The 12,055-nt window shown below is 39.9% G+C and overlaps 1 protein-coding gene across 1 annotated transcript; it reads left to right on the top strand.

Moving 5' to 3' along the window:
• Positions 1-260: 260 nt before the first annotated feature.
• CDCA7 (cell division cycle associated 7) lies at positions 261-6,046 on the top strand. Its single transcript, XM_054381299.1, has 9 exons — positions 261-326; positions 720-830; positions 2,205-2,447; positions 2,861-2,938; positions 3,684-3,884; positions 4,307-4,447; positions 4,829-4,978; positions 5,562-5,698; positions 6,016-6,046. The coding sequence occupies exons 1-9, from the start codon at positions 261-263 to the stop codon at positions 6,044-6,046; spliced, it is 1,158 nt and encodes a 385-aa protein (XP_054237274.1).
• The last annotated feature ends 6,009 nt before the right edge of the window (positions 6,047-12,055 follow it).

The following is a 12,055-nucleotide window of genomic DNA, read 5'->3' as shown; positions in this document are numbered from 1 at the left end:
AATGTATGAGAGCAGAAAGTCTTCCCCTTTTTGAACTTCGGTAACTTATTTTGAAGCTGATGGTGATTCTTCTGCCTTGTATTCAAGGCTGTTGAACACCCTAGAGTGTTCAGGCCTCCTAAACTTCGACTTAAGAATGTCCTTAAAAGCTAGGATGCTACAGTAGGTCTCTTTTTTTAAGTGCTGCCATTGTCCTTTTACAGCACCGTTATTCAGGAAGGAAAAACTTAACAGCATTCCGAAATACTAAACTGATTCCCATGGAAACATCCTCATCCTCTGATGACAGTTGTGACAGTTTTGGTTCTGATAATTTTGCAAACACAGTAAGTACAGTACAAGGACAAATAAAACTGAATGTGCAGAGATAGAAAAGCTTGCAAAAGATGTAAAGCTTGTAAATGTTTTGGGCACAATTAAAACTGCTTTGCTTACATTTTTGTCTAGTTATAAATCTGTGTTACATGCTGTAATTTCGTTTCCCTCATCACTTGTGCTTCTAGGTGATAATTGTTGGAAACAGATTAGCTATTTATTTTAGCCTTTGAAATGTCACCTAACCTAACATGCCTGATAATTTGCAACTGCAATTCTGAAACCTCTTGTTAAATGCCTTAACTGTTTGGGTTATTTCTTTATTTTAAAAGCTATTTGCTTATACTGCACTTGTGAATCATTTTCTATACAACTTCAGTTAAAGGATGTTTTATTCTTCATAGAAATGCAAACTTAGGACAGATATTAAAGAAGAACTGGCAAAAATTTTTCATGAAGCTTCTGATGACGAATCCTTCCGTGGCTTTGCAGAAAATGAGATTCAAGATGCATTGGTAAGACAGTTGATTTTAGTTTGCAATTTTAAATTCTTACACATTCTTTAATTGGGAAATGATAGCAGTTTCATCTTGAAAGTTAAATGTTAGAAAGAAGTAGCATTTAATTTAATGTACAACCTAAGTTGTACATAAACCTGAGTTTAATTTTCTTCCATAAAAATCTCCCAAGCTTCTGACCAGGGTGTGTTCAGAATAAAATCTGCCATATGGATTTTGAAATACAATAGCTCTTAAATCTGTGCTTGCTGGATGTTACTCTGCTTGACTCTACCATGTTTTCCTCAGTGTGAAGTGTTATGGTAGCCCATGCAATCTAGGAAACCTGAGACGAACTCCAGTATATATTGACATGCATTCAGGCCTGCACTCTGACTCCTTTTCCTTAACATCAGCGCAAGAGCAGTTTTATTGCTTAAAAAGACTAACAGTTAGTATTTAGTAGAAAAAACAAGAAGTAGTACCATGTTTGGCATAAAATATTTTTTTTTGTAACTTAAGAACATGCTGAGGAATGACTTGGAAAAAAACATCTGATGGGAAGAGGGTATGTCTAAGTTAAATAATAACAGTAAAGGGAATAAACAGGAGACAAATCTGGAATGTACATGGGCAGGCAGAACAACATGCCTGGTTTCACAAAGCTCTGTGCAAATCAGTATTGCCATTTGAGACTCATGTATGTGAAGTGGGAAGCCTGTTAATGACCTTACTGAGTAAACGTAGAAGTCAAACCCTGTTGCAAAATGGGCTTTTAGATGAAGAAATTAATTTCTGTCCTCACAGAACCCTTGTTTCTTACAAAAGTTGCATGCAAGACATCAGAATTTAAAGATAAAATACTGGGATTAATTATTTAATTTTTCACTTGATATCATTGATACTGTGAGATGACTGTTCTTGGCAGTTTATAAACTTGAGTTTGACCCTATGCTGAGAACTGTGTAATGGATTCTTTTAATTTTTATGGCCAAGTAGAATATGTTGCAAAATCAAGCCCTTTAAAGGCAATTGCCTTTCTCACACACAAACTGTATTTGCTATTAGACCTGCAGGTGACAGGTAGGACTGCTGTGACTGAAATCAAGCTCGCCCCCTTCTCCCCTTCCCCCACACCCTCCAAAGAGGAAACTAAACGAACAAAAAGGAAACAAACAAACAAACAAAAAACCCCAAAACAAAACCCCAAACTGTGAAACACAAACACACACCAAAAAAACCACTATATAACACTGGGACTGGAGATACAAATGTCTAAGATTTCAGCCAGATAATCTTCTTAAGCACTCTCAAACAAAATATTCTCAAACTATATTTAATTGCAGAGGAACTCATTCGAATTCATATGCTTTCATTCTGGTTTGTTGACAGAAATTGGAATCAGATTCAGAAGAGAATGATGAAAGTGAGGTGGCTCAGAGAAGGCAGAAATGCTCTGTTCCTCTAAAAGTAGTTATGAAGTTTACACCTCGAAGATCAGAGAGGAGGAAGCGTGAGGTGGAACATCTTTCTGAAGAGCAGATGCCTGCTCCAGATTCAGACTCGGATTCTGAAGAAAATGGTGCCATGTTTTTAGAAAAAAGGGCTTTAAACATAAAAGAAAACAAAGCAATGGCAAGTACTCAATGCCTCTCTGGATGCCCTCCCTCCCCCTTCTCCACCCCCTTGACTTTTAGAGATCGTTTTTCATTGTTCAGATTAACTCTTAATGAGAATTATGTGAATGCGTGAAGTAGAATTTACGTTCCTAATATTTAAGTCTGATACTTTATGTCCACTGGTATGTGAAAATCCATAGGCTAAGTACTTCAGCAGCCTGAAGAACAGGGCTTCAACATAATAAGTTTGAGCATTTTCAAATTACTTGCAGTCACTAAAACATAAATGGACGTAAAAGTAAAAAGTTGAAGAGTGACTGCATTGCCTTTAAGTAATTGTACTTTGAACCAATTGCCCTAATCTAATAGTCTGTAATAGCACATAAACACCCTTTTAAGGCTCTGCTTCCTTTTTCTTTCCCTTGTTAGCTTGCAAAACTAATGGCTGAGTTGCAAAATGTTTCTGGTATCTTTGATGGAAGAAAATCGTTGCCAACTGTGAATCCTGTAAGTATAAATGTCCTACGTTGGCCTTCAGATTTCGGAGATTCAAATCTTGACATTACAAATGGGAATCTCCATTAAAAAAATTAATAAGACATGTAAATCAATGTCCAGTTCAGAATTTTATTGCTTCCTAAAACAGGCATCTTCGCTGTGCAATTCTCGTTGCATTTGCAACTGCATAAAGCAGAACAGATTAATTCATGAGGGTTAGATGTCATCGCCCCCCCCAGGCCAGTAATACTAAACAGTGTGCTGTGTAAATAGATACTTAAACAAAGGCTGGAGGTAAGAGGAGTATCTCAGACTTTGAAGGTCAAGCTTGAATATTCCACAAGTTTGGAACCTTAAAAAACCCTGACTTTTGGCTTTTCTAGGTCAGTTAAGAAGGCTGGATTGTGAATCATCACTGTAAAGAACTTTATGGCTAATTTACCTGTAACCTGTGTGAAGGTGGGAATGATACTAAAAGTTGTAACCCTTCACACGCTGGTTCTGCTGCTTGCATGGGGCAGTTACTGTATCTTACCACCTTAATGTACACAGATTTGCTTTTGAATATTTCTCTGTAGCTAGTAGGATGCCCAAGATGAGTTTCCCTAGATTGTTTTTACCTTGTGTTTTCTGATTGGGATAGAGTGGGGCAACTTCATCTTTGAGAAAGACAGATGGAAGGAATGTCTTTAGTGGGGAACAGTCATAGTATGGACAGGAGCTGTCTGGGTTTTCACCTGTTTCATTAGAAAAGTTTAAACTTTTCCAGGGACCAAAGCGACTTCCAAGGCATTCATTATCCAGAAGTGCTTTGAGGAGGAATCCAGACAGAAGTTCACGGCCTCACACAAGATCCAGGTCCCTGATTGAAGGTCCTCCTACACCTTTACCGGAAGAGGAAGACGACCGATACATCTTGGTGAGAAGAAGACAGACATCTGATGAATGCCTGGAGGTATGTTGAGTTTCTTGTTTTCCTTTTGCAGGTTTGGATTTTGTTGTTTGTTTTTTCATTCGATGTTTGGGTTTTTTTAAACCCTTCAAGAAAATGCAATTCATACAGAGTTGATCAAGATTTTGAGTATGCCATAGCCTGGGAAGAAGTATAGGAAAAAAAAGTTTTCTCTGCCTTATCCTGGATAAGTCACTACTTTTCTTGCATTCCAGCAGGAATTAAGCAAGATCCAGTAGTGTTTCTGCACTTCAAAGTGAAGGTGCTAAAGCTGCATCCATATTACTTGCCTTCAGACAGATCTGTTTTCTCTTGTTTGAATACACAATGGGTATTTGAGAGTTGGGCATTGCTTTGAAGATCCTGCTTGTTTATGTAGAGGTTTTACTGGAACTAATACAAAAAATATTGCCTTCGCTATTCAGCATGAAGCCCGAACTCCCAGGAGGGGTCACCGTGGTGCCATGGCTTTTCCACACATTGTGCGCCCAGTTGAGGAGATCACAACAGAAGAGCTGAATAATATTTGTGGATCTGCTAGAGATAAAGTGTATAACAGGGCCACAGTAAGTATATATCAACTTTGTGAAATGCATATTTTGGGAAGTCGTTTTCTTGCTATTCCCTGCTTGTGGTTTAGCATCAAATAGAGCAAACTCCCTCTCACTAAGGGGAAGGAAGTGATTTTTGGGAGAAGTGTGCCTGAGATCTTGAAATGTCATCTCCTGCCTTCCCATGAGTTTAAAGAAAGGCCTTTACCAAGCCAGTTAGATTCCTTTCGCTCTGGAGCAACTGTAGTACCTAGATGGTACCAATTGAGGAAAACAATTGCTTTAATCTTGCAAGGTGACTTTCTGTTTCAGGATAGTCATGCTAGCTGCCAAAGAGCTTGCTTGTTAAGTGCTCTATTCCCCTAACTAAAGAGCCATCTTTGATCCCTGTTCTAGGGATCCACCTGTCATCAGTGTCGCCAAAAAACCATAGACACCAAGACGAACTGCCGTAACCCCGACTGCGTGGGAGTGCGGGGACAGTTCTGTGGGCCCTGCCTCCGCAATAGGTATGGGGAAGATGTACGGACGGCGTTGCTGGATCCGGTAAGATGGTTTTGAGTTTTGATTGACTTGTGCTTATCTTGAGCAGAGAAATGCATTGGTTACTCATACTGAAAGAGTTTTGGCAGGAGAATTGCTTACATGGCTGTAGTATATAATGCAGTCCTGGTTTGACTCAAACCGAATCACAGACTGTTGTGTTTTGTAGGTGTTGCAATTAGTACTTCTGTAGCTCTATTTGCAGGACTAACCTACAAGAACAGAGCAGGTGCCAAAACATTTTTGTGTTTTAAACACAAGGATAGTGTTCTCATTTGCCTTACATTAATGCTTAATGCCCTATGGAAAGGAACTGTAATGTGGATGGACAAAGTGCTGCTTTTGTGGGCTGTGGAAGTGATGTGGGAGTTGGGAGCAGAGTGCTTCCTGTGGCTATGTGTGAGGCAGGCGAAGGAGAGTTTAATCAGACTGAAGAACATGTACTCGTGCACCAGTTCAGGCAGCTTCTGCAGCACTGATGTTCACTGCAGAACTCAATGTTAGGCAGGGCCCTCTTTGAACTTGTGGGTGTGAATCATGTTTGGTGTTGCAGTTCATTAAAAGGCATGTTGGCTCTTTTATCTAGACCTGGAGGTGCCCACCATGTCGTGGAATTTGCAATTGTAGCTTCTGCAGACAGCGAGATGGCCGATGTGCTACAGGTGTCCTGGTCTATCTGGCCAAGTACCATGGCTATGACAATGTCCATGCCTACTTGAAAAGGTAAGTATGCCATTGTGTTAGTGGCATGGCTCTGCTCTAAATAGGATAAGCAGCTCAAAACTAAGAGAGGAGGGCTCTCCACATCCCCGTTTGTCAGGTAAATCTCAAGATCAGTCCATGCTGCCTTTAGAGTCTGAAATTTTGCTATGTGATTTTTCTGACGTGTTCATTCTTACCCAAAACAAGTGGCATATCCACTCTTGTCTTTTGGCTCTCAATTTCAGCTGTGTTTATTGTCAGGGCTTCCACTAATTTGTCTTGAAGAATTTCCAAACTGGTTTGCTACAAGCTAACTCATGTTTCTGCTTGTCTTTCAGTCTGAAACAAGAACTTGGAATGGAAGACTGAAGCTGTGACTGCCTTTAAATTACATACTCTTTCACCAATGTCATATTGCCTACAGTGAATTGCTTAATCAAATTATTACAAAGCTAGTGCCGTCTTTCCCTCCTCTTCTGGGTAAAAAAAAGAAGGGTAAAGATTTTTTCAGTTACCTCAGTGCAAATCATATTTGGAAAAATTGTTTAATAGTCTTTGTGCACAGACCATTATTTTCTTTTTAAAAACTTTGCAAATCAGATAGCACCAGTCCTTGCTTTCATGCCAATAACTTTTTTAACTTCTTCCTGAAAGGAGATGGGGCTTTAAGCCATTATTTTCATGCAGCGATCAGTGCTGCAGGTTTATTTATGCTTTCAAGTTGATCACAAAAAGATTCTGATATTCTGACGGTTCAGGCCACTGTTCCCCACAGAACCAAGCAGTAAAGGATATGTGCTTCAGGCCAGCTTCTGCTGCAATACAGATCTTACTGAACATAATGAATCATATAGAAGCTAAGAATTCTCTAAAACAACACATTTTTATGTTCAAACCAGAAGCCCTAGAAATTGCAGCTTAGCAGTCTCCAAGCACTAATAGTTGGTTTTATAGAGTACTTGAAGTGCGTATTGGCCATTTTAAGGGTGACGATCTGAGTAACTTAAAAACTACAGCAGAAGCAGCTGGAGGTGGAACTTTGTATTTTTGCTCAGATGAGGCCAGTACTGAATGCTTCCACAGCACCAGCATGGCCTGGTGATGACAGTGATACAAACATACTGGTGGTATACACTGTGGAGTGACAACTGTCCGAAACAGAATACCCTTAGTTAAGTTACTGTTTCTGTGGGTTCTTCTATTCCCTGCTCTTCCTGCAGCTGAAGAACTGCTGCACTGGTCCTGGGGAAGCAGGATGTCTCCAGACCAGAATTTGAGTTAAGTAGAGGGATAGTTGGACAAAAGATGGTATTTCGAGTTTCCTTATTAGGAAAAGCGACAGTGACAATATGTGGATATGGAAACCTGGATTTTTTTTTGCCTCTGTAAAACCTAAAAAGCAAGGATTTAGTAAGTTACAGTTCAGCTTAAAGTAAGTGAACATAAACGTAAATATGTAACATTCTCAAGAAACAACCTGGCTGTAATATCAGATGAGGAAGAATGATTGCTTCATCAAAAAAGCTTTTAAAAATAAGTAAGAAGGGGGATGTAATGGGTTGCATACAGTTTGTGAATGCTGATAAAAAGTGATTAGAGCTGCGGTCTGTAGCTGGCTCCGCATGGCTGTAGAAGGCTATTTTGTTTGATGTTGCTAATGAAGCATGAGTACAGCAAAAACAGCTGAAGAATTCTACTGTGTGTGGATGGGTTCTTTTGTGCTTAGTGCTGTAGAAGAGGAGGTGCCATGAAAATTGCATCAGAGTAACCACAAAGTGTATAAATGCTATTTTGATCATGGAGACTACTGTAAAAGGTTTGGAATGCAATGCTCTAAGTAATGTACAGTTGAGTAGTAGAATCAGCTTGCTTTTATTGAGCGCTAGAACAAAACAGGGTTAGACTTCTCTCCTTGTATTTGCACTGTGTGTACACATAATAATCCACAGTTTTATACCTTTCTGGGAATTACATCTGTGTGTGGGAGGGGAGAAGAAAGGTATTTAGAAACAAAAGAGATTTATGTCTCAGACTTGGAGTTTCATAAATCATCTGTCCTAGTGAAAATCTCCTGTCCTCTTTGGTTTTTTATAGTGTGAAAGCTATGCAATTTGAGGTGGAGAGTGCTTTCATGTACATTTCATGAAGAAGGAGCTTTAGAAATACATGTTCTGACAGATAAGAGCAATTCTTTCTTCTCATTGCTGGTCTTGCCTTCTGATTGCCTTCTAGAGGGAAAGGACTGTATGAAAAGCAAACCCTCACATTGTATCACTGAGACTGCTGTATTTACTCAGATCTATTATGTTCTGTACAAAGTTTTTTATTTTAAAATAAAAAATTTTGGGGTTAGAATTTTTGCCTCTTAACTATTTAAAAATTAAAGTCTATTAGAGCTGTACTTAGATTTTACCACCTTTCAGGTAAACTTTTGCGAAGTAAAGGAGTCAGCTGCTCCCATCATACCTTGGGGAGCAGTGGGACTAGGACATTTTTCTCTCCCCAGCCCTGTGTCTCTGAATCAGGCTTCCTCTGATACTCTTGCTGCCTGGATTGAGTTGTTTGGTACCTAATGACTGAGGGTAGAAATACATAGGTGCTGAGTTCAGGCCAAATACAAACAAATTCCTAAGTAAATTACCTTGTGAGCTCTCTGCTGGAGCAGATAATATTGTCTTGGTGGCCTTCACTGCAAGTGGACAGTACCAAAAGACTGTCTTGCGCTTCTTGCTTTTGCATCAGCGTGGCTGGGTCTAGAAAGAGGCAGATCATAGAATCAGAGAGAGAGACAGAAGACTGGCAGATCACAGAATCAGTCAGGGTTGGAAGGGACCACAAGGATCATCTAGTTCAATCCCCCTGCCGTGGGCAGGGACACCTCACACTAGATCAGGCTGGCCAGAGCCTCATCCAGCCTGGCCTTAAACACCTCCCCAGGGATGAGGCCTCAACCACCTCCCTGGACAACCCAGTTCCAGGCTCTCACCACTCTCATGGTGAAGAACTTCCTCACATCCAGTCTGAATCTCCCCACTTCCAGCTTTATTCCATTCCCCCTAGTTCTATCACTACCTGATATCCTAAAAAGTCCCTCCCCAGCTTTCTTGGAGCCCCCCTTCAGATAATGGAAGGCCACAAAAAGGTCACCTCTGAGCCTTCTTTTTTCCAGACTGAACAGCCCCAACTCTTTCAGTCTGTCCTCACAGGAGAGGTGCTCCAGCCCTCTGATCATCCTTGTGGCCCTTCTCTAGACATATTCCAGCATGTCCATATCCCTCTTGGAATAGGGGCTCCAGAACTGGACACAGTACTCCAGGTGGGGCTTCACCAGAGCGTAGTAGAGGGGGAGAATCACCTCCCTTGACCTCCCTTGATGGCACAAAGCCAACCTCTAGTGAGAGAAAATGAAGGAAGTGGTCAAGAAATGTTGATGGATCTGTTCCCAGTACTCTCTATTGGTGAAATCCTCATGTTACCTACAGGCATTTGGGTGTGGTACCTTTCAAGACACTGCTGCTGGTGTAACAATAAATTTGTATGCAATTGTGTGGTACGTTTGCTGTCCTTTTCCCCCAGGCCTCTGTACCAGAGATGCCTAAGTGCTGTTAATACTAACTTGACAATTAGTTAAAAACTCAATGGCTTATCCCTACAGCAAATGAGCAGCAATTCATAAAACGTAATGAGGTAAATATCCTACCTGTCAGATACAGAATATCACAGAAGAATGAAGCCCCTGTGTGATGTAGAATGACTGTTAATTTATTACTGAAAAAGGCTTTGAGTTGATAATCCCTCACTTCTCTCAACCTTAGGGTGGGGTGATCTTGTGCCTAGAAGTTCTGATTTTTTTTTTTTTATTTAGCCTGGTGCAATCATTTGTAACTACTAGAAACAGAGTATTGAAAAGACTTAATAGGGAAATTACACTCTTAATTTCCTTGAACCTTTGTTCCCTGGGATGGGAAGAAGACAGGAAACGCATTTGTGGCTATGTAACAGTCTGAGGTGACCGCCAGAAGGGTCAGTGATAGCTTCTTTTTGTTGGTTGAGTTGTTTTTTGTTTAGTTTGTTGTTGTTTTTTTAAGTTAATTATGCAAATAAAACCCCAAGCTTGCCTGCTGAGTAAATTTTTCAGTACAGTAATAGTGTATCTACTGATGGAATTGTCCAAAACCTCCTTACTATCAGAAGATTCTCTTAGATTAGTATATATTATTTGTTTCTCCTCTGTCTCAGTTACCTTTTAATTGAGCCAGATGTTGAAGCATTAAGTTTCTTCAAATCCTGAAATATTTTTATCTTCCTTACCTATTAAACAAACTGTTTTTTTCATTATATTTAAGTTAATACCATGAAGTGTTTCACAGGCTGATGGGCTAGCATACACTGTACATTCCAGAGCAACATGCTCATCTGCTTAGTCAGTTGTATTAGTGTAGGGAGCTGTAATGGAAATTCTAAAAATAGGCATTAGCTTGGGAGCCTATCCTCTCTCCCTTCCTAGCTTCATGGGCTAATATACTTTATTTTGTCTGCCACAAACCTAAAACTGTATTTTGAAGAGAAAAGCAAGGAGATGGTAACATAACAGAACAGCTGCATCATTTACTTGTGCAGGCTAATGAGAGCCAAAAGGGCAAAATGGTTGCATCTAATAAAAAAATGGCTTTCAGTGTTCCAGGCTGACTTTGAAACCTTATCTGTAATACACAATATGCATCTGAAACATTTGGCGAGAGAGTCACCCACTGACCTCTGCTGGCATAAACCAGTTTGTTCTCTTAGGCTTTTTGCTAATGCAGCTCCTGCATGGCTAATGGCATAAGCTAGTGTACAGACTTTGGAAATGCTGCCTGTGGTTCTTACATGGTCTCAGCCTTGCAACTAAAACAAAGTGAGGTAAAAGACAATAGCTTTTTCTGTCAAGTGTAGGCTGGCCAGTCTATGGTTTCCCAAGTGACAGCAGCCAGGTAATGCTGGGCTGTGTCATAGGTATACATGGGTGTATGAACTGCAAACATTGAAAGAGCATTACATTTTCATGCTTAGGTCTCTCTCTCTTCTCCAAATAATAAGCCTGGGAGCTCCTAGATAGGTGTCAAAAAAACCCACAAACCCTTTTTAATGGGGGTGGCAAATGGGATGGGATTATATGTTTGAACTATAAAATGTAATGATTAGTGCTAGTGGTAGGGCTCAGGACTGGGAGTTGAAGGGGGAATTGGGAATCCTATTTTGATTGACATAAGAAATTACAGATATCTAATTCTTAAGAAAGCATGTCTAGAGTATAGAGCTACAGTCAAGATCTGCTTGCTGCTCTTCAGTACAGGCTTTCTCTGTTCTACAGGCTAGAACTGATCAAGCTCTAGTTGCAAGGATGGCAGACATTTCTGCTGCGTGAAAAGAATAGACCAGAAGTCATAGCATGGTGAGGATGGGGTAAGAAGCATTGCACCTCTCTTTTATTAGTAGTACTTCAGCAGTATTTGTGCTGATGACTTGAACTAGAAAAAAAAATAATCAGTTGAACTGTAGATGCTGCTGCATTGAGACCTACTCACAATCTTTTCCCTAGAGTTTGTCTGCAGTAAATCTACTGAAAATGAAACAAAACGTTACTGAAATCATAGACTGGTGTTTGGGCTCAAGTTAGCTTTATATCCTTACCTGTGTTCATATCATTGAAGGCAGGGGTAATGAAATTGTGTGTTAGGTTTTGTCTGGAGGTGTAAGTAACAGAAGCCTATGGCAAGCATCCCTATTTTATTTTAATCATGTACACAGCAACAAAGCAATCCTACCAGCATTCCTTTTGCCTTGCTTTGCCTCCTTTTAGCTTGAATGCCTATGTAAAATGGTATGTTTGTTAATTGCTACATAAACTGGGCATTCAAAGCTGACTGCCACCAGGGCTGAGGGAGAGAGGGTGCCCACAAATACATTAATTTGTATTGTTCAGGTTTTCAGAGAATTAGCAGTTAGTCTGCTCCCTGAATATCCAGATGAACTCCTGTTTGAAAATAAAACTATTGGAGAGACCATACAGAAATTGAAACATTTTGGACTTCGGATAAATAGGCATTTTATATTTTATTATATAGCTGAAGTAAAGCAGGAAGTTCAATCAGTGTCAACCATTTTGCTTAACACCTTGGAGATTCACCATCTTTAGATGTGCTCTAAAGTTCCAGATCTAGAGGCTTAGCTATCTTACTACTCAAATATGAATGAACATAGGTGCCCTTATTTTATGTGATTCTCTTCTGACATAGCTTATTAGCAGAATTTAGCAGTAGGAAAGATCCTATTTCTTAATGCTTTTGTGCTATGGGTTTTTTTGTTGTTGGGTGTAGGGGGGAGTTGGTTTCAGTT

Source organism: Indicator indicator, chromosome 5 (assembly GCF_027791375.1).
Source record: "Indicator indicator isolate 239-I01 chromosome 5, UM_Iind_1.1, whole genome shotgun sequence".
NCBI lineage: Eukaryota > Metazoa > Chordata > Aves > Piciformes > Indicatoridae > Indicator > Indicator indicator.
Note: the sequence above shows the minus strand (reverse complement) of the source record. Positions and strands in the feature narration are given on the sequence as shown.

What these genes read in the sequence shown, in the direction of transcription:
- CDCA7 (XM_054381299.1), top strand. Translation starts at nt 261, where the DNA reads ATGGAAACATCCTCATCCTCTGATGACAGTTGTGACAGTTTTGGTTCT. An exon ending in CGTTGCCAACTGTGAATCCT is followed by an intron (nt 2,939 to 3,683) that starts GTAAGTATAAAT and finishes TCATTAGAAAAG; the next exon opens with TTTAAACTTTTCCAGGGACC. An exon ending in AAGTGTATAACAGGGCCACA is followed by an intron (nt 4,448 to 4,828) that starts GTAAGTATATAT and finishes TCCCTGTTCTAG; the next exon opens with GGATCCACCTGTCATCAGTG.